The sequence below is a fragment of the Balaenoptera borealis genome (assembly GCF_965194805.1).
Source record: "Balaenoptera borealis genome assembly, chromosome: 8".
Lineage (NCBI taxonomy): Eukaryota > Metazoa > Chordata > Mammalia > Artiodactyla > Balaenopteridae > Balaenoptera > Balaenoptera borealis.
This window is the reverse complement of record NC_138865.1, coordinates 116430491-116453101: the sequence shown is the minus strand read 5'-3', so window position 1 is coordinate 116453101 and position 22611 is coordinate 116430491. Positions and strand designations below refer to the sequence as shown.

General features: G+C 40.9%; 1 protein-coding gene across 13 annotated transcripts in view; it reads left to right on the top strand.

Annotated features, from left to right (window-relative positions):
- The window catches only part of FNBP1 (formin binding protein 1), a 144354-nt gene that overhangs the window by 63359 nt on the left and 58384 nt on the right, over positions 1-22611 (top strand). For all 13 annotated transcript variants that reach the window (XM_082400781.1, XM_082400777.1, XM_082400787.1 and 10 more), the window contains 4 exons: positions 2099-2155; positions 2856-3003; positions 18067-18129; positions 18561-18665. In XM_082400781.1, coding sequence (XP_082256907.1) covers positions 2099-2155; positions 2856-3003; positions 18067-18129; positions 18561-18665 — 373 coding nt within the window. The remainder of the gene's footprint in view (positions 1-2098; positions 2156-2855; positions 3004-18066; positions 18130-18560; positions 18666-22611) is intronic.

Here is a 22611-nt window from a genome sequence, read left to right as displayed (position 1 = left end):
CTAGTAACACCTGTTAGAGGTGAACTCACATTTCGCTTTGTCTGTAAAACGTACCATGATCAAAATTGTAAATTTACAGTAACTTTTAAAAATTATTTATTTATTTATTTATTTATTTATTTATTTATGGCTGTGTTGGGTCTTCGTTTCTGTGCGAGGGCTTTCTCTAGTTTCGGCAAGTGGGGACCACTCTTCATCGCGATGCACGGGCCTCTCATTATCGCGGCCTCTCTTGTTGCAGAGCACAGGCTCCAGACGCGCAGGCTCAGTAATTGTGGCTCACGGGCCTAGTTGCTCCGCGGCATGTGGGATCTTCCCAGACCAGGGCTCGAACCCGTGTGCCCTGCATTGGCAGGCAGATTCTCAACCACTGCACCGCCAGGGAAGCCCTGTAAATTTATTATTGCACGCTTTTCTAGGCACATCTGTAGATTCAGGGGAAATGAAAGAAATAGAATGTGAAATAATGAAAGTAGCTACTATGAAAGAGGAATAGCAACATGGAATAAACAGGGAAGTGAATACTGAGATGCTGTCATATGAAGAGTCCCACTGTGGACCACTAGTCCTCTCCTAGGGCTGTTCTTCTTCTTTTTTTTTTTAATTGAAGTATAGTTGATGTTAGTTGCTGTACAGCAAAGTGACTCAGCGATATATATATATATATATACATATATATATATATATATATATATACACACACACACACACACACACATTCTTTTTCATATTCTTTTCCGTTATGGTTTATCCCAGGACACTGAATATAGTTCCCTGTGCTATATAGTAGGACCTTGTTGTCCATCCATTCTATATGTAATAGTTTGCATCTACTAACCCCAAACTCTCAGTCCAGCCCTCTCCCCGTTGGCAACCACAAGTCTGTTCTCTATGTCTGTGAGTCTGTTTCTGTTTCGTAGATAGGTTTATTTGTGCCATATTTTAGATTCCACATATAAGTGATATCATATGGTATTTATCTTTCTCTTTCTGACTTACTTCACTTAGTAAGGTCCATCCTTACTCTAGGTCCATCCATGTTGCTGCAAATGGCATTATTTCATTCTTTTTAATGACTGAGTAGTATTCCATTGTATATATGTACCACATCTTCTTTATCTATGGCTGTTCTTCTTCCTTTTTTTTTTTCAATATTTATTTATTTATTTATTGGCTGCATCAGGTCTTAGTTGTGGCACGTGGGATCTTTCGTTGCATCGTTCGGGCTTCTCTCTAGTTGTGGCACATGGGCTTAGTTGCCCTGCGGCATGTGGGATCTTAGTTCCCTGACCAGGGTTCGAACTGGTGTCCCCTGCATTGCAAGATGGATTCTTAACCACTGGACCACCAGGGAAGTCCCTCTATGGCTGTTCTTCTAACTACACAAGCCAAAATCAGGACCCAAAAGAAATCAATCAGTGGAACAAATGTTAGTGAGTTTTCTTTTTTCAAGATTACCTCTTAGTTTTTGTGTAACTTGAAGCATGCAGAATGTAGAGGGGAGTATCTGGATTCTTGACCTGGAGATGGGATTAGGAAGAGAGATTAGAGCAATTTTGACTAATCTGAGTGTGTTCAGTGCAAGCCTGCTAAGCAGGTTAAAAGTTCTCCTTGCTAAATGTCTTAGCATAACCATCCCCCCAATATTGTCTCTACTTCCTTCAAGAAGACTTATTCACAAGTAGTTTTCATTAGGTTTTGGGAGAGCAGCACACAGCCTTGAAAACCTGCCCTTGACACTTTGATTTTTCATTTAAACATTTGGACTCAGTCCATATGCTTGCCTTGGATTTAGAGCAATAATGGTTGCATAGAAACACATGGTCTGCCCTCTCCAGTTAAATAATGTCAGGTCTTAACATCCAGGTAAATGACCAGTTGGCGACCATTTCTGTTCTTATTTGCTCTACCTTTAGGTAAAAGAGTCAAAGCTATGCAAGTCTTTCACGCTGAAAGATGGAAGGAAATAAATGGATTTCAGCTGTGGACATTTTGTGACTTCTTTTTTTAACTTGTAAACAAAAGCACTGACTTCGTTCATTCCTCATTTCTCAATTATCCTTCTGTATAAGGTGACATGTCTGTCTTTTTGTTTTAGGAATCTTTCGAAGAAATACCAACCTAAAAAGAACTCGAAGGAGGAAGAAGAATACAGGTGTGTTTATCACTGATCGTTATGTGGTAATATCTGTATGGCATTGTTGATGATTATAAAGGAAATCTACATATATTTTGTAGATATATCTATAAAAACAAGTTGCCTTCCTCATTCATATCTGTGTCAGTTTTTAAATTGGCGGAAAGACAATAAAAACCTACTGAAATAAGTTATACTGAGGCACTAGACCTATTCCAGATTGTTTCAATTAAGGTAATTAGAATAAGCTTAGAATATAATCTAAGCAAATACAGGAAGTGTGGACTGTGCATTCTACATCTTGATTTGGTTTTGTAATATCAGGTGTCTCATTCATCCAAGAAATATGTCTGTTCAGACAGCAATTAAGACATCTTAACATGAAAAGCCCAAAAGTATTGTCTATAAGTTAGATCTAAATATCCATGACATTAGTATCTATAGTACGTATATGTATTTTGGGTTATATGTGGGCTATTAACAAAGCCAAATATTGCCTTATGTAGGGCAATTTGACTTCACAAAATGAAAAATATTTCAGTTGTAATTTATTCTGCGCCATTTTGATGAGAACCCTCTTATGTGTAATGAATTGTCAAGACCCTATGGGAACTGGATGCAAATTAACCTGATTTTAATTACTGTATCGCTGGTGGGAAGCAACATGAGAGAGGATGTGCCTTGTTTGAAAAGGAGTGGTGTGCATTCTGTTCTGTAGGTATACAGCATGTAAAGCCTTCCTTTCCACCCTGAATGAGATGAACGATTATGCTGGACAGCATGAAGTCATCTCCGAGAATATGACCTCCCAGATCACCGTGGAGTTAGCACGCTACGTCCAGGAATTGAAGCAGGAGAGGAAATCGGTAACTAAAATTTGTTTTTTCTTCCTAAAAGATGGACCAAAGATGATGGGAGTATCCCTACAAGTTTTAAAATTATCAATAAATGGAATCATATGAGAGGGTGGGTCTTAAATTGCCACCTTTGAGACGCGTATAAACATTCCTGACCCTGTTCGTAGAAAGTGTTTCTAGGTCTTTACATCCGATTTCAAGCATCCCTCGGACATTATGAAACTCATTTGTGGATCCCAGAATACTAACCCCTTTGAGGAATTTAAATATATTTGCGGCTATCGGATATACAAGAGTAAGCAATACAATATGATGTACGCTGTGTGGAATAAACTGTGTTAAAATAAATGTTATAAGGAGTTCAAAAGAGCCAGAAAGATGACCTCAGTTACAGCCACTTCGTTCCATGGCTCATTCATTGTCATCTAATGAAGAGGGCCTTTTTGTTCCTTTTGTCATCATTACAATCTTTTCATAGCTTTTGTTGTTAACAAAAGGGAAAAATGTACCCTCAAGTAAAGTATATTCATAGTCAAGATTTTGCCCTAAGAGATTTATCATTAAGCCATGGTGGTCTGTATCATTGTACTTTGATCGCCTGTGAGGTGCATAATAATTTGTTAGTAATAAAGTACCAAAGTTGGCCAGTGATATGCTTTTCTATATAAATTTGAGTCCACAGTAATTCTTTTAATGCTCTGGAGATACATGAGACAACAAGATTAATAGGATTCTTGCTGAAATGGTGGAGATATTAAATAATAATGACCAAAATAATTATTTAATTGCAGTTGTGATAGTTTTGACAAAGTACGAGTACATATGTGAGAACATATAATGAATGGGAACACCTAACATGCTTATGCTCTGGATCATGGGAAAGCTTCCCGGGGGGCTTGACAGTTAAGGCTTTAACAGGACTTGAGGGACAAGTAGAAGTTGCATGGGACAAACATTCAACAGAGGGAGCAACCGTGCAAAGGCCCTGAGACAGGAAGGTGTTTGGAACATCTGAGGAGTTTAGTTCTTTCTGAACTGTAAATATGTAGCAAATAGCTTTGGGTATGTTTAGAAGTTAGGAAGAGATATATGCCTTAGGATCAACCCATTGGATTAAAAAAAAGAGCTAATACACTGAGCTGATGTTTTTATCTATTCACATTAAAGCAGTGATTACCAAGCAGGCACAATTTTGCTCCCCACCGCAGCAAACATTTGTCAATGTCTGGAGACATTTTTGGTTATTAGGGGCATTATAGCTGGGGGGTTGCTGCTGGCATGTAGTGGGTAGAGCCCAAAGGTGCTGTCAAACACCCTATAACACTCAGAACAGCCTCCACGACAAAGAATTACCTGGTCCAAAATGTCCATAGGGGCTGAGAAACCCTGCACCAGAGCTCCAATTAGGTGACAGTCTCTATAGACCATGCGCTAAAGGAGAGCTTTTCTTTTATATGATGGAAAGGAAGAAGTGAAACAGAATATTAAGGTTTGGAATTAAGCAAAATACCTAATATAATCATAAAGTAAACACAATAAATCTGAACACAATGCTGGACTACTTCCCTCGTTCCTGACTTGCCCTTGACCTTGCAAAGTTTATACCTTCTTCTTATTTGTTACTTTGGTCAGTGGCTTGTATCTCTTGCTGACCTTCCTTCACTCATACAGTTTAGCATTTTAGCCAACACCCTAAACAAAAACTGTGCATTTACCTTAGTAGGAATCATTAATTGTATTTCTGGAGTGAATCATGAAATGTGAAGCCCACATAACTTGGCCTCCTCCTACTTATTTGAATTCTCCCCCTCCAACCATGTGGCCTTCTTACCCTGTGCGATCAATGCCCTGTGCGATCCTGCCCCTGGGCCTTTGCAGTGGCTTTTCTCGCCTTGGTAAGCTTTTCCCCCAGGTATCTGCAGAACTCACTTCCTGACTTCTTTCTCAGGAATATCATCTCATTGAAGTCTATCTTGTTTACCTTATTTAAAAGTACAAAGTCCCCCCACCTTCTCCACCCCATTCCTACCACCTCCCCCTGCTTTATTTTTCTTTAGTACTTAACCAGCATCTAACATTTTATGTATTTACTTGTTTGTTTTTCTTTCACCCCACGCTGTAAGCTCCACTAGGGCAAGAATTTTCTTGTCCACTGTTGTATTCTCAGTCCCTGGAACGGTGCCCAGTGTGACACAAAGCAGGCTCTTGATCAATACTCTTGGAGTGAAAGAAAGAATTGAGAAGCAGAAGCAGCCTTCTTCGGCATAGCTTAGTTCTCAGTTAGACTTCGTTTCACTAGTTGCAGATCCTTGTATTTCTTTGCTGTGTTATGATTGTGTCCTTTTGTTTTATTTACTCACTGGTAATCATGTCTTTTTTACAGTCTGTCGTGTCTGTACTTTGAATTCTTTTCCTTTTTTAATAAAAAATTATAGTAATTTAATGAGTAAATTATAGGTGGTGCAGACACACGTTAAATAATATCTTGCGATGCATAGCGTTCCTTTTATTTTAAGGAGAATTGCATGTATGCTTCTCTGAGTCAGATGTTCTGTTGAGAGGAGCTGTAAACAGTGTGCTTTCTTAAAGCCTTTTGTAATTCTATTGAGATGAAAATTTTGGAAATTGTGAAACCTTTTAAAATTCTAGAAAGAGTATCAGTAAGTACATGTACATTTGTGGTGTTTTGCTATCATGCATCATGAACATTTCTGCTTTGCTTATTATATGGGTAATAGCTACCATTATTTTGAATGACTGCATGATGTGGCATTGTGTTGATGTTCTCTGATTTCTAAAATTACTCTCATAATATTGGATATTTAACTGTTTGGCCTCAAGGGATCGTTTTTACAGGTTATAATAACTGACTTCTATCCTCACAGCATCCCTGGGGGAGGGGGAGGGCTGTTATCTTATACATTGTGCTCATTATCTTACATTTTGTTACCAGGCAGCCCACCTCTCAGGGCAGCGCGCATTCACACACATGCTCTGGTTCCCACTGAGTTATTTTCTTGAACTGACCCCCAAGGATGCTGGGCTAACTGGTGTGAAGGTCTCCATCAGCAGTCAGCTGTAGAAAGGGCTCCTTGAGATCGTCTCACACTATGCAGTATTTCTCCTTGCAACCTTTCACTTTTGGCTACCCTGACTTTTCTTAGTAAGTGATCTAATTTTCATAAGGATGACTGTCAAAACCACAGGAGAATGTGATGGTTTCCACTTTCTGGTGACGGTAATTATCAGCAGAAGTGCCACAACAGAGCGAGAGCCCAAATCCAGCTCTTCTGGGGTCAAATCCAGTTGCTGCTTTGATGCGGGACCATGAAGGGCTGACAGTGAACTTCAGATCTTCTTTAGAGGAGAGGAGAGCCTCAATCAGCAGTATGTCCAGAGAGCCGCAGCTCCTGGCAGGCAGGGAGGAGAGGAAAGGACCCACGCTCTGCAGTCAACAAACCCACTCAGGACCCGGGCAGCCCCACCAGCTAGGAAACCTTAGGCAGGTTATATAACTCTCTGAGCAGCCAGTTCTGCATCTGTAACTGAGGCTGATTATAATAAACCACCTTCCCGAGTTCAGGGGAGGATCGCAAGAAAACAGGTACAAACCGCCTAGCACCACATTCTGTGTATTGATATATAGGCACTGCATATCTGGTACCTTCCATCAGGTCGTTCTGTTTCTCAATACAGAATCTGCTTTCTACTCCAGAAAGGGTTTGATCAGGGTTTATTACAGAAAACAGGAGCATATACAGGTCTCCTTGTGACCATATGTCATAACATATTGTCCATAACAGGACCAGTCTAAAAAATGTTGAATTGGCTGATGGCATTGAAAACAAGCCGCTTTTAAAATTTTAGGTGGAGTTACTGTTTCTCATGGCTGACTACAAATAGTGTCTTGCTAAAGTACCATTCTTAACCATCAGCCTAATACATTTTGGGCCATTTGATACAGTGGCGAAATCCTCCCTGCCCAAAGGGATGATTTAGAATTTACAGGATTACTGCTGGATCTCGTTACTGCATATAGAGAGGATTTCCAAGTTCAGTTCAGAATACTAGTAGAAAATTATTTTTCATATAGATTTTGCGATGTTGGAATAGATGAATCTCTAACAAGAGTGCCTGGTGAGAAATAGCTCACCATGCAAACAGATGAGGTTTCCTTCCTTTTTTGAATGGATTTGAAAGGAAGTAGAAGACAGTAAGGTAGTGGGAGAGATGGATATTCTCCTTGCCCCTGAGGCCATATCGTGCTCATGAGCCAGCTGTTTGATTTTAAACAAAAGCTTAAAGTCTTAAAGGTATAACTGATTCATTTTGCTGTACAGCAGAAGCTAACACAACATTGTACATCAACTATACTCCAATAAAAATTAATTTTAAAAACTCTTGAAGTCTTAAAAGTAAAATAGGATAGTACTTGCTGTTCATGTTTTTGGGAGAAAGGATGATTTTTTAAAATTTATTTTATTTTTTATTGAAGTATAGTTGATTTACAATGTTATGCCAGTCTCTGCTGTACAACAGAGTGACTCAGTTACACACACATATATATACATTTCTTTTGGGACTTCCCTGGTGGTCCAGCGGTTAAGAAAGACTCTGCGCTTCCGCAGCAGGGGGCACAGGTTTGACCCCTGGTCTGGGAACTAAGATCCCACATGCCGCGTGGTGTGGCCAAAAAAAGAAGAAAAGAAAGTGTGAAAAGACTTTGTCAACATAAAAAAAAAATTCTTTTCCATTATGGTTTACCCCAGGAGATTGGATATAGTTCCCTGTGCTATACAGTAGGACCTTGTTGTTTATCCATTCTAAATGTAATAGTTTGCATCTACTAAACCCCAAACTCCCAGTCCGTCCCTCTCCCTCCCCACCACACCACCCCCGCCCCCCTGCCCCTGGCTTCGTTCTCTATGTCTGTGAGTCTGTTTCTGTTTCATAGGTAGGTTCATTTGTGCCATATTTTAGATTCCACATGTAAGTGATATCGTATGGTATTTGTCTTTCTCTTTCTGACTTACTTCACTTAGTACGATAATCTCTAGGTCCATCCATGCTGCTGCAAATGGCATTATTTCGTTCTTTTTTTATGGCTGAGTAGTATTCCATTGTATATATGTACCACATCTTCTTTTTCCATTCATCTGTTGATAGACATTTAGGTTGTTTCCATGTTTTGGCTATTGTGAATAGTGTTGCTGTGAACATAGGGGTGCGTGTATCTTTTTGAATTATAGTTTTGTCTCAGCATATGCCCAGGAGTGGAATTGCTGGATCATATGGTAGTTCTATTTTTAGTTTTCTGAGGAACCTCCATACTGTTTTCCATAATGGCTGCACCAACTTACATTCCCACCAGCAGAGTTGGAGGGTTCCCTTTTCTCCACACCCTCTCCAGCGTTTGTTATTTGTAGACTTGAGAAAATGTGATTTTTATGCAGCAGTTTCCACATATGCTATGTTCTCCTATTACAATGCAGCTCACTCACATAATATTATGAATAACCAGTGTTGGTCCTGACACACAAAAATCCGTTTGCTCATTTTGATGAGAATATGTTGATTTTGTAAAAGGAAATTCTTTAAAAGAGAGCTTTGACTTGCCATTTGCAAGAGCACAGCTGTTGAGGTTCTTTCCTAAGCCTGGTGTTCAAGCCAGCAGCAGTTCTCATTAAGAAACACCAACACTCCTGGAAGCCTGAGAGGAGGGGGGCTCTTAATTTCTTCACCTCATGGGCTCCACTTAAAGCAATTGTATTTTTGTCAAGATGCTCACCTTCTCTTTAGAGGTGATGGACTCAGTGGCCAGTCCTTGGGGTGAATATAAGTCAGAGCACACAGTGACCGTTCCTTTGTTTTGCCTTCAGTCTTTTATTCTCAAACATAAATTATCAATGCATCTGATCCTGTGACAATGTCTGGGATTTACTGGTGTTCAATGATAATGGATAGAAATAAGTGGAAAATCAACAGTTCTTTCTAAGACAACATGATTAGTTTTAATGTGTAAAGTTTAGACATTTTATACTTGCCTGATTTTCCTAGATTTTTATAAACTTACAGGAAGTACAAGATTCATCATCTCTTTAAGCTGACCACATACAATAAGAACGTCTGTTTCTTTTATTTACTTTCCCTTTTTAAGGGGAGTTGCTGTGATTCATTGATTAGTTACCAAAGTTTTTAAAGAATGTTACTAAAACTCTGAATTAAAGAACAAAAACTCACAATTCTTATCAATCAAAATCATTTTTCCAAGTTTCCTTCTGGATGTCATTTATAGATATATAGATAGTTATTTATATAGAGAAGTATTGATATCCTCTATATATGGATATAATATACATATAATATTTAAGGGTATTAGTCCTAGTATAGGTATAATTTGTTTTTCTTTATTCCCCATTCAATATCATAAACACTTTATATGTTTCTACATGAAACTATATAGTTTTCATAATTAGAATTTTAGTGGCTATGTATTATTCTAACACATAATTCACTTAACTAATTACTGTTTGATCATAGGTTATTAGTGGTTTCTGATTATTTATTTATTTATTTAGTTAGTTAGTTATATAAATAATACTGCCGTGAATTCTTTACTTTTGTAGCTGTTTTCTTTGTGTGGGGGGTGGGGGTTATTTCTCCAAGCTAAATTCCCAGAAATGAGAATATGAGGTCAAAGCAGACCAGATTCATGGTTCTTGGTTCAACTTTGGCCATTTATGAGATTGATGGTCTTTAAAAGAAGAAAAGATGAGATTCCCAAGTTGCTGAAAGGACCAACTTGGGTGTGAATTGGCTTATCTGAGATGTGGGTAATTCAGAGTTGCTATCAGATAGATTCCTCTGAAAGAACTATTATAAATATGCTCTTACTAGCAATTTTTGCACTCTGAATCAAGTTATTAAAGAATTTTAGAGAGAGAGATTCAGCTCCAACCTTTGAGTCTGGGTAGGGTTATCTGCAGTGGTCACCACTAACCACATATGAGGGATTTATGGAGATTTAAGGCTCCAGGAGGGGAATGAGGAATTTCCAGCCAACATTTACTGGAACCTCCAACTACGTTTCTCCTGGCAGGTGGAAAGAACACTTGATTACAAAATGTTGGCCAGGAGCAGAATCACTTTTTTGGCAATGGTTATCTGAAGAGTTCTGGAGGAAATAATTATACCTTCAGTGACTCACTAAAATTTTTATAAATCTCAGATAATGCTTGCAAGACCCCACATTACAGAGAATTGACAATATGAAATTTTCCCCCAAGGTTTTGGAAATGTTTAAAAATGGATACTAGGGCTTCCCTGGTGGCGCAGTGGTTGAGAATCTGCCTGCCAATGCAGGGGACACGGGTTCGAGCCCTGGTCTGGGAAGATCCCACATGCCGCGGAGCAACTAGGCCCATGAGCCACAGCTACTGAGCCTGCGCGTCTGGAGCCTGTGCTCCGCAATAAGAGGCCGCGATAGCGAGAGGCCCGCGCACCGCGATGAAGAGTGGCCCCTCCTCACCGCAGCTGGAGAAAGCCCTCGCACAGAAACGAAGACCCAACACAGCCATAAATAAATAAATAAATAAATAAATAAATAAATAAATAAATAAATAAAATTAAAAAAAAAAATGGATACTAAAAGCCACACATTTACACAGCGGTTAAGAATCTGCCTGCCAGTGCAGGGGACACGAGTTCGAGCCCTGGTCCAGGAAGATCCCACGTGCCGCGGAGCAACTAAGCCCATGTGCCACAGCTACTGAGCCCGAGTGCCACAACTACTGAGCCCGCGCTCTAGAGCCCGCTCACTGCAACGAAGAGTAGCCCCAGCTCGCCGCAACTAGAGAAAGCCCGCGCACGGCAACAAAGACCCAACTCAGCCATAAATAAATAAATAAATTTTTAAAATAAATAAATAAAATAAAAGCCACACATTAAAAAGTTTAGGTATTGGCTATGTCGTATTTATGAAACTTATGAAGAGGCTTAATTTCCTATAAGGCAGTTCTGCAGCCCAGACTGACTCTAGTATGTTTAGAACATGTTTTGGTTTTTTGGTTGGTCTTTGTTGGTTGGTTTGTTCTTCGGCTGCTCTATGCCATGCAGCTTGTGGGATCTCAGTTCCCTGACCTGGGCCACAGCAGTGAAAGTGCTGAATCCTAACCACTGGACCACCAGGGCACTCCCTAGAACATGTTTTTATAAGAGATGACAGCAAAGAGACAAAACTTAGCATGAAGGAAAGCAAAAAGTAAAAGGAGCTTATCTATATGACCAAGCTAATTACAAATCTGTTTTTGATTTATTCAGTTCTATTGAGATTCAACTGTGGATAATCTGCTATAAAGCCAGAACCTGTAGGAAGAAAACACAGAAAAGCAAGACAGATTTTAGATTTCATGATCTGGAAAAGGAGCAGTGGGTCTAAAGAGCTGTTCTTCCTTACTGATGTTACTGCATTTATTTAAATAAATCAAAATGCGGGAAACCCTATAAAAGTTGTTGGTCTTCTGCATGTCACGCTTATACAACACCCACTAATAGCCCCTGGTTTAATGTATGTCTAGGTGTATTTTGTTTTGTTCTGTTCTCTTTGTTTTCAAAGAACATGTGATAGCGGCATTCAATTAAATAACACCCTGTCCCCACTGTGGTTCTGTCACTGCAACACCACTGGCCTGGTGAACCAAAAAAATTTTATTTTCTCATTTATGGGGTAACATACTTAATTATCAGGATCCTTAAATTCTGTCCTTGATTTCTTGGATTTGAAATGAGACTTTGGGTTTTGTATTTCCCCCTTGTAAGTTAGAATGAGACCTTCTTTCTCTTCCAAAAAGTGTGAGAATTTCTTGACTACTGTGGTGTGTCTCACCTGACTCTCCTATATCCAGTCATCTCCCCTTAGATGTCTGATATAGCATCACCCATCACCCATGTCCGCACCGCTGTCAGCAGAGGCCCTGGAGCCCGGCAACAGGGTGAAGGATGCCCCAGAGTTGTGCAATGCGGTGGCCCTGTCAACCTGTCCAAAACAAACTTTGGATTCCCCAAAGTTTATCCTTTATCATGCCCCATTCCAATCTGCAATTCCTGCCATCTGTGAATGGCAGTCCTTTTTAACCCAGTTGTTCTGGCCAAAAACGTGGGGCACCCAGGACTTACTTTTCCCTTATGCCCCATCTTCTGTCTAGTGTCAAGTCCTGTCAGCTCCCCCTTCAGTAATTGTTCTGAATCCAAACACTTCTCACCACATCCAGTCTCTCATCATCTCTCATCTGGAGGACTGTCCTAAGCCTTTTATTTTTAATTCATCTCTGCTTCCAGGCTTGCCCCATGGTCCGTGGTCCAGCTCCCCATCTCCGTCTCCACCACCAGCTCATCCTTAGGCAGGTGGTCCCCATCCTCCTGCCTGGTCCCCTTGCACCTCCTGCCCCCATTCAGTCCATTCTCCACGCAGCAGCCAGCGCAACCTTGTGATAGTGCAAATCAGACAATGTCCCTTCCCTTCTTAAAATTTCCAGTAGCTTTCCATTGTGCTCATGTGGCTTGGGAGGCTGTCCACGGTCTAGCCCTTGCCGCCTTCTTCTGCCTTATCCTTCCTCTCAGTCTAATTGCACTGGCTTCTAGCTGTTCCTTGGACACGCCAAGCCCTTTCCCACTTCAAAGCATCTGCATTAACTGTTCCTGCTGCTTGGAAGGGTGTTTCCGAGAACTTTGCAATTTCACTCCTACACTTTATTCAAGTCTCTGCTCAAGCGTCCTCCCAGACCGCCCTATCTAAATGCTGCCTGCACCCACACCCATTCCTCTTGAGTTCCTTACCCTCTTTCTCTTACTGCTGTGTCCACTGTTTCACTAGGAAAGGGGCTTTGTTTTATTCGCAAGTAAAGCGACACCCTGCACATGTGGGTGTGGAATTAACACCTGTCGAGTGAATGATTTGAGTTAGATTTTAAGATCTTTCAGCCCAAGGAAGGATTACTGTCCCAGACGTTTCACCCATCAACCTCGAACTCTATCTAAAGTCCTTATTAAGGGCGATTTTCCTTGTTTTGGTTTGGAAGAACAGTTTCATACCCTTGGAAGAGATCAAGTGAGGAATCTGAGTCATTTGCTGCTTAATACTGATCATTTGAAGATCCTTTCATCCTGAGTTAATTGGGATTCTTCAGAGGAATTAGAACTTTAAGGGATGTGAAAGAAGGGATTGTTTTGAAGAACAGTTTAAAAAAGACTACTGGAGTCTAGGTAAAAAGTGTGGATGTGGGGAATTCCCTGGCGGTCCAGTGGTTAGGACTCAGTGCTCGCACTGCCGAGGCCTGGGGTTGGGTCCCTGGTCGGGGAACTAAGATCCCACAAGCTGCATGGCAAAGCCAAGGGAAAAAAAAAGTGTGGTTGTGGGGAGAGTTCTGGGGAGTAAAAGCCAGCCTGAGAATAAGAGGGTCGGTGGCGTAGGGGAGCAGCTGGAGAGGGGATGAAGGAAACTTGGCCGGGGCTGCTGGACCTGGACCTGGACTGGGGAGGGTAGAGGTGGGGGGTGCTGCCCAGTGCCTGGATGGTCAGTGTTACGGGGGAAGTTAAATAACTGAAAACATGGCACGGGGAGGCAGGCATTTTTAGGAGCTTTAAACAAGTTCATTGAGAAGATATTTTTATTATAAATGAATTTGGGGGAAACAGGCCTTACTGAAGAAAAGCAGAATGCAACTCCTGTCAGGAACGTTTCTGGGTTTATGGTTTGGGACTTCAGTGAAGTGACGGAATGCTCCCTTGAGCAGGTCTGAAGATGCTTCACAGTTTTCCTACACGGTCCACATAAAGATCTACACACACAGATTTATTGCTACGTTAATTAATCCTGAGTCAGGCTTAGAAGCTGCTAGCATTCAAACCCACCACACTGTAGGTTTTGAGGAAATTCTAATATTTGTCACAGACGTATTTTCTGGAAGCTCCTTTTCTCTTGGCCTTTTCAAGTTTTTGTGTTCCTTTGTTTTCATCTGTGGAATCTGAGTTTTATTTAAAATTCCAGATGGCTGACTGTCCTTAGTTGAGTGTTTATTCTTTTTATTTTTTTTCCACTTTTTTCTATTTTTGAAGTGGCTGTTCTCACATCAATGCCATATTTTGCTTTTTTAAATGTAGTTTTAAAAATTAATGATATATTATATATATATAGTAAAAGGAGCGGCTGTTGTACCTAACTGTAATGTGTGAATAATAAACATTCTCACTGTTTGTTTATCCAGCCTAAGTATGATTTCTTGCAGTGCAGTAAAATCTCCTTGGAAGCTTTGTCATTGTCTTTTTTTTTTTTTAATTTATTTATTTTATTTATTTATTTTTGGCTGCACTTGGGCTCAGTAGTTGGGCTCTAGAGTGCAGGCTTCAGTAGTTGTGGCGCACGGGCTTAGTTGCTCCGAGGCATGTGGGATCTTCCTGGACCAGGGATCAAACCCGTGTCCCCTGTATTGGCAGGAGGATTCTTAACCACTGCGCCACCGGGGAAGTCCCTGTCATTGTCATTTTGCTTTAAGTTAATGTTTGCCTATTTTAGGTTCCCTGTGATTTTTTATCTCAGCTACCCCTGGCCCCCAGGAAATTTCTAAAAAATTTTTCAGGGCTGATTTTATTTGTATAGATTTTACCTGTATATTTTTAAGGTTCAACCAAAAAGTTGAAATGAAAGTAAGTTCAGCTGTCACCCCAGATACCATCAGGCATTTTTAAAAGGTCTATTATTATGTTTGAAGAGAAACTAAAGCATCTTATTACAGGAGAAAGCAAAGAGCATTTTTCTGGGTCTCTAGAGATGGCATTTCCTGTCTCTTCTCTGACAGGAGAAAAGAGCTGTGATGACTTCACCCCGTGGCTCCAAAAGAAGTGCTTATTATCTTTTTCTAGAGAACAATTCCTCTTTATTTAGGGCTTGGAGACACACTTTTTAGATCCACACTTGCTATCTGCCCAGAGAAGAAATGTTTGACCATTGTTTGTTAGTAAACAACAAACACATCTGGCAAGCTGGTTGGTTTGTTTAACTTTGTAACTGTTAAGATAGCTTTTCCGATTAAAGGAGGGAAGATGGAGCTGGCTACCAAGGACCGCCGCTATTTAGGTCATGGGATACTCAGGACTGTCAGGAGGGCTTTTGTTCCATCCGTTAGTTTCCTAAGGGGTCAGGCAGCACAAGGTTGTTTTTGTGTGTTGCAGGCAAATCCATTTTGGAGGAACACATACTAGGCAAGAAAGACTGGAAGGAAAATCAGTGACACCTCGATTTTTTTTTCTTAAGCTACATGGAATGCAATCACAGGTGTAGTTCTCAGATCATTGTTTTGGTCCCACCGAATTGTGGTGTCATGGGGTGTGTCGTGACAGGAGTCCTTCCTGGCAAAAAGCTCACCAGTAACGTCAAGCAAGGTCCACACCGTGCTTGAAAAATAAATTCATATTTATTTTTGAACCTTGGAATGAAGAAGTGACAAGAGAGTTTACTATGTAGTAGATTTTCAATAAAAATCATCCCTCGTGCTTCCAAAAACATGACCTTTTTTGGAACACTATTGTCTTCAGAGAAGATTCCTTTGCTAGTAAAGCCCATTCCACCTTTCCTGTGCCGTGTCCGTCACTTCTCCATGTTCTTTGTGTGCGTTTCCTCTCCATCAGGACGGCCCTGGCTGTGAGGGAGCTTTCGTTTTGTGAAAACATTCATTTCAGAGTTGCTGTCGAGTTGGAGCGGAAGCTTAGAGCCCAGCTCTGAATTGGGTGCCTAGGTTTTCTTTTTCTTTTTGTGTCTGTCTTTGAATCTCGAAGTAAGATTTGAGGGAATGGAAGTATCTTTTCTGCAAACTGCAGAAAAGCTGCAGGGGACCAGCTTAGGAAATGGGGCCGGTCCTCTGGACTGTTTGGGACAATGACGAGGGACTCTCAGGGCCGAGGGGCACAGCTGAGCCTTGATCTCCCTCCTGAGCCGTCTTTAAAACGATATATGTGGCATTCAGAAAACCTGTACTTCCTCCAAAGCTCCCTAACTCTGCTCTCAGCTTACCTTACTCCTCACGAAGCCCGATCCTCTCTTGCTTGTTTATTCCTACCTTCAACTCCATCTCTTTTCGGTCCTATCCCTGTGTCTATTATGAGACTTGAAAAATGAAGCCCCACGGGGCTCCTCTAGACCAAAAAATTGCTAGATGGATAAACCTTGCTGTCAAGAGGCGCTTAAAATGGTGAAACTTGACCTCAGAAGAGAGACAAGAAAACATTCCCTTATAAAGGAACACTGTTCTTAAAAAAAAAAAAAAAAATCTGATTTTGTCTCCTCCTCCCTGGCCTCCCAGGAGTCAGCTACCTTTTGTGACTCGGCTAAGCCATAGGCGCTGACGACTGAGAGAAAAGGCTTTGAGGCTGTACCAAGGGGACCTCTCCGTGCCTGTCCCCCTTTCACCGTGCCTTCTCTACTGCACACCCCTCCCAGCCGTGCTTACCTCGGCGGCCAGAAAACAGACAGCACATTCAAGCCTAGTCATTGAGGGAAGGCCATTTATTAAAAGGAGCATTTACCACTTGTGGAAGGGGCTCAGGAAAAGCAGTAAGGGATGGAGCGGTACCCCCAGGCTAATCACGGTGGGGAGCTGCCGTGGCCCTGGGTCTCAAAGGGCAAGGCAGCCTTGTAGGAACTTCAGAGATCAGCTGCAGGGGCGCTGCCTGACCGGAGCTGTGGCCTTTGGTCAAAGGACCTGGCCAGCCCCTGGCATCCTAGCGAGGGAAAGCTGCAGATGGAAATTCACGCCCTCTGATATGCCAGAACCCTCTCCGTGGCAAATCTAACGGAACCAGAGGGCAAGGGCTTCTGTCACGTAGTCCATGCAAGTCTGAACAACCTTGGAATCACTCGGACCCCTCCGTATCTCACAGCCCACATCTGATCTGATTCGCCAGCAAATCCTAGTGGTTTTCCTGATCAAAGGACACCCAGAATCTGAGCCTCTGTCACCACCTGCACTGCTACCGCATGGTCCAAGTCTCCATCATTTCCAGGGTTGGAGAGAGACTCCCACCTGGAACCTTCCTTTACGGCATCTACAGATCCCCCGCTCATTCATACAAAAAGCCTACGAGACCGTGCACAGGCTGCCCCTTTCTTCTCTGACCCCACCTCCTCATATTCTTGAGGCTCACTTTGGTCTGGCCCTCTGGTGTGCTTGATGGTCAACACCAAGCACATACCTGCCTCAGGGCCTTTGCAGATGGCAGGGAGGTGGATTTTAAGTTTTAAGAAAATCTAAGTAATGGAAACATCTATCCACACAAAACTTATACAAATGTTTGCAGCTGCATTATTCATAATAGCCCCGAACTGGGAACAACCAAATGCCCATTAGCTGGTGAATGGACCAACAAGATGTGGTATAGTCATCCAAAGAAATATCATGCCACAATAAAAAGGAATAAAGTACTGATACATGTGATCACGTGGATAAACCTTGAAAACATTAGGCTAAGTGAACATTATGAAATAATGAAGGCATGATGTCAGTCACAAAAGACATCATATTGTACGATTCCATTCATATGAAACTTCCAGAATAAGCAAATCTATACAGACAGGAAGTGGTGTGGTGGTTGCCTAGGGCTGGGGAGAATGGCGGGTGACAGCTAAGAGGTACGGCGTTTCTTTTTGGGGTAATAAAAATGTTCTAAAATTGACTGGTGAGGGTTGCCTATTTTGTGACTATACTAAAACCCATTGAATTGAACAATGCCAATGGGTGAATCTTTTGGTATATGAATTACATCTCAAAGCAATTAAAAATAAAGATCAAAGTGATTGCCGTCTTAATAAAGCATTCCTGTCATTTTTACAAGTGGTGTATGAAAGTGAACTCTTGACTATTACTGTTTTCATTTCCCGTTTATTTTTTAACTCTTAAATTTCTCTGGCATGCACATGCTAGATATTCAATATTTAAATATCATTGAAGTGGATGAATTTTTCTTTTCTCAAGTGTTAATATGAGAAAGAGGGGGTACTAATTATGGGTGTGTTCCCCCCTCCAGCACTTTCACGACGGACGGAAGGCACAGCAGCACATAGAGACTTGCTGGAAGCAACTAGAATCAGTAAGTGAAAACCCAACCGCTCAAGAAACGTCTTTCTAGATTTTCTCGTTTGAATTTAACTTAAGCTTGAATCAACCAGTAAGTACAAAACAGAGACACTATTTATTATCTTTAGAGATTTTTATAATTTGAATTTAACTGGTTTCTAGAAATCATTACTGAAAGTAAAATGTTAAGCCCAAAAGAGTTCAAGCAGAGTCTTTCTCTAAAAATCATATGGAAAGAACAAAGATTAGACAGTTTGGATGGAAATAAATGTGGATTTTAAAATAACTTCCTGAAATGATGACACGGAACAAATCAGTTTGGAGAAGAAAGCTTTCGGGGTGGTGGGGGGCGGGGCGGATGTCGATAAAATTACATCTTCTCATAAGAATCTCATGGTTTCATTAAAAATTACTTTCCCCGCCACCATCTTCCTCTGCTTTTAGAGTAAAAGACGTTTTGAGCGGGATTGCAAAGAGGCTGACCGAGCCCAGCAGTACTTTGAGAAAATGGATGCTGACATAAATGTTACAAAAGCAGATGTTGAAAAGGTAAGGTGAAAGTGAGGGTCTTTCTTTCATTTCCCTTTTTAATGTTCATCACGTATCCTCCCAGACTGCTGGTCCCCAAGTTCTCCTTTCTGCTGCAACCACAAAAGGCCACTTTACTTGGGATCATTTTCGTGTTGTGTCAACGGAGGGATGTTGGCGGTGGGGTGTCAGGGAGAGAATCTAAAATTTGGGGAATCTTCGGTGTTATGATTTGAGCAGTTTGTTGATTTATTTAGTCATCAGGATGATAACACGGAGACTTAGACCATGAACATACCTTAGGGGGTGGTTTCCGCAGGCTGTGGTTCTCTCTTAATGGCTTTTCAAAGAAAAAGTCAGCCTCTTAAAAGCTGGAGCAGACTGTCCAGTGCCATCTGGAAGAGCTCGGCCGCTTACGGTGCTTCTGTTAAAAAGATAAAGAGATTCACACGAGTGGCCTGTGTTCTAATGGATTCATTCAGGTTGCTAACAGGTTGTACTTGAAGGCTTGCATTGGAGAGTCCTCCCGAAAGCTTTTCCCGAAATGGACTTGGATTGGCAATTAGGAATATTATTATAAAGCTTGTACTGTGTCTTCCTGTGGTTCCCTCTGTGTTTTTTCCCTGGAAGTTAAAGTTTCTTTTTATAAAAGTCATCAAGATTAGTGTAAACAAAACTAGGCTGTTAATAACAGTATTCATTCGTGACTGCCCAGAGCTATTTTGGCATTCACAGACTCATGCTTTACATGGGGGAAAACCCTGCATTTTTGTAGATTTCTTTCACTTTTGCCAGATTATTTGGAATTGAATTTGCTCAGAAAATAGTGTGAATTAGTTATTTATTGCCCAATTCTGCCAAATTCCTTGCTTAAAGCCTAGGTATATATTAGTATGCCTTCCTCTAAAATTATCTAATATATTAGAAAACACATTCTTAATGTCTATATTTGATCTTGAGTGGAGATATTTACTTTACCAAAAGATATATTAATTTGCTGGTAAAGTTAACATAAATTTGTTATAAGTTCTCATAAAATATTAATTCCCCAAAGTATTTAATATGTTATTCCATTAAAATAGATTGACCCAAAGTTTATCTAAAAAACATTTGGGGTTAAAGGAGGTAAAATCAGTATATGTGTCCCAGAAGCCTGCCTGGCACAAAGGTATGCATTCTGTAGCAAATATTTTATTACCCTAAATGTAAAATTGGAGTGATTTTTATTTATTGAAAGACTTTTTAAAAGGCATTACTATTATGGCCATTTCTTAGAAAAAAAGCTATCTATCCTTGCTCATTGTAGAAATACCTGAAAATACAACCAAATGAAGTGGGAGAAAAATATTAAAACATCCAACTACGGTTAATAAAATACCTTTCAGAGCCTCCACCATTCCTTCCTGGTCTCTAAACAAAGCTTTTTTTTTTTTTGGCCGCGCCGCGTGGCTTGCGAGATCTTAGTTCCCTGACCAGGGATCGAACCCGTGCCCCCTGAAGTGGACGCACGGAGTCCTAACCACTAGGACTGCCAGGGAACTCCCTCAGAGCCTTTTCTTTAAAAAAGATTATGTATACTACACATGTACAGTGTAAAGAATAGTAACAAAGGGAACAGCTGCTAATCCACAACCTGTCTTAAGAAATAAAAATCTTATTGTTGCCTTTCAAGTCTCCCTTCCTAACTTCATCCTTCTCTTCACCCTAGAGGTAAACTTTATCCTTAATTTGGTGTTAATCACCTCCTCGCTTCTTCATAGCTTTACCGTAGGTGTCTGTACCTCCAAAGAGTTTATTTCATAATTTTGCGCCCTTTTCACCTTTATAGAAACAAAATCATACTTTCATTTCTTTTCTTGTGACTTGACTGTTTTTCATTTGATATTATGTTTTTTACTTAATTCATGTGGACTATAGAGCACATAACTTTTATATATTAATTTTAGAGCCAGATGCTTGCTAAACTCTCTTTTTATTTCTATTTTGGGGTTTTCCGTAGAGACAGTCATAACACCAGCAAATAATACAGTCTTATTTCTTCTTTTTCAATCTTTATGTCTTTTATTTATTTCTCTTATCTTGCTCTGCTGGTTATGACCTCTGTTATGCTGGCAGTAGCAGTTATTGTGGACTTCCTTATCTCGTTCTAGATTATAAAGAGAGTGCTTCAAATGTTTCCCCATTAAGCATGATTATAATATACCCTTTATTGGGCTAAGGGACTTCCCTTCTTTTTCTATTTTGCCAAGAAGTTTTTTAAAAATTTTATTTATTTATTTATTTATTTATTTTTGGCTGTGTTGGGTCTTCGTTTCTGTGCGAGGGCTTTCTCTAGTTGCGGCAAGCGGGGGCCACTCTTCATCGCGGTACGCGGGCCTCTCACTATCGTGGCCTCTCTTGTTGCGGAGCACAGGCTCCAGACGCGCAGGCTCGGTAGTTGTGGCTCACGGGCCTAGTTGCTCCGCGGCATGTGGGATCCTCCCAGACCAGGGCTCGAACCCGTGTCCCCTGCATTGGCAGGCAGATTCTCAACCACTGCGCCACCAGGGAAACCCCAAGAAGTTTTTTTTTAAAGCTTGACTTAATATTGAACATCATCAAATACCTTTTCTGCTTCCTTTAATCCATTAACAGGTAGATTACATTATTAAATTTTCTTGTATTGAACCAAATTAGCGTTCCTGGGACTAATATAACTAGGTTATGATGTATTTTTTTTTAGACAGAGCTGAATTTATTTTGTTAACATTTTAAGATTTTGCATCTATAGTCACTGAAATTGACCTGTAATTTTTCTTTCTTGGCTGTTCTAGCTTTTGCTTTACTTCTTTTTAGTTTTGGAGTGTTGCCCTTTACTTTCTGGATAATATATGTAAGATAAAATTAACTGTTCCTTAAATGTTTTGTAATACTTTATTGTGGGAGAGTTTCTAACTACTGATCCAATTCCTTTATTATCTTTTCTTTGGTTGATCCTGGTATGTTATATTTTTCTAGAAATATATCCATCTCATCCCAAGTTTTCAAGTTAAGTGGCCAAAAGTTGCCCATCATATTCTCTCACCTTAATTTTTTGCTGCATATATTGTGTGTCCCCCTTATTTATTCCTAATATTATTTATTTATACTTTTGGGGGAGGGCCTTTTTTTTTTTTTTAATCAATTCTTATTTATTTATTTATTTATTTGGCTGCATTTGGTCTTAAATGTGGCATCCGGGATCATCGTTGTGGCATGAGGGATCTTTCGATGCGGCACGGGCTTCTCTCTAGTTGTAGCACGTGGGCTCCAGAGTGCACAGTCTCAGTAGTTGCGGCGTGCAGGATTAGTTCCCCACGGCATGTGGGATCTTAGTTCCCCGACCAGGGATCGAACCCATGTCCACTGGATTGGAAGGTGATTCTTAACCACTGAACCACCAACAAAGTCCCGGGAAGGGTCTGTTTTGTTTTGTTTTGTTTTAATAATGTATACATTTTAAAATTTTTATTTATTTATTTATTTTTGGCTGTGTTGGGTCTTTGCTGCTGCGTGCGGTCCTTCTCTAGCTGCGGTGAGTGAGGGATACTCCTCTTTGCGGTGCACTGGCTTCTCATTGCGGTGGCTTCTCTTTGTTGCAGAGCACAGGCTCTAGGCGCACGGGCTTCAGGAGTTGCGGCACATGGGCTCAGCAGCTGTGGCTCATGGGCTCCAGAGCACAGGCTTAGTAGCTGTGGCGCATGGGCCTAGTTGCTCCATGGCATGTGGGGTCTTCCCCAACCAGGGCTTGAACCCGTGTCCCCTGCACCAGCAGGCAGACTCCCAACCACTGCACCACCAGGGAAGTCCGAGGGTCTGTTTTTTTTTTTTAAAGGACGTTAATGGTCTTCATCTTTTATTTGTTTGTTTGTTTGTTTGTTTGTTTTTGGCCACACCGTGCAGCATGTGGGATCTTAGTTCCCCGACCAGGTATCGAACCATGCTCCCT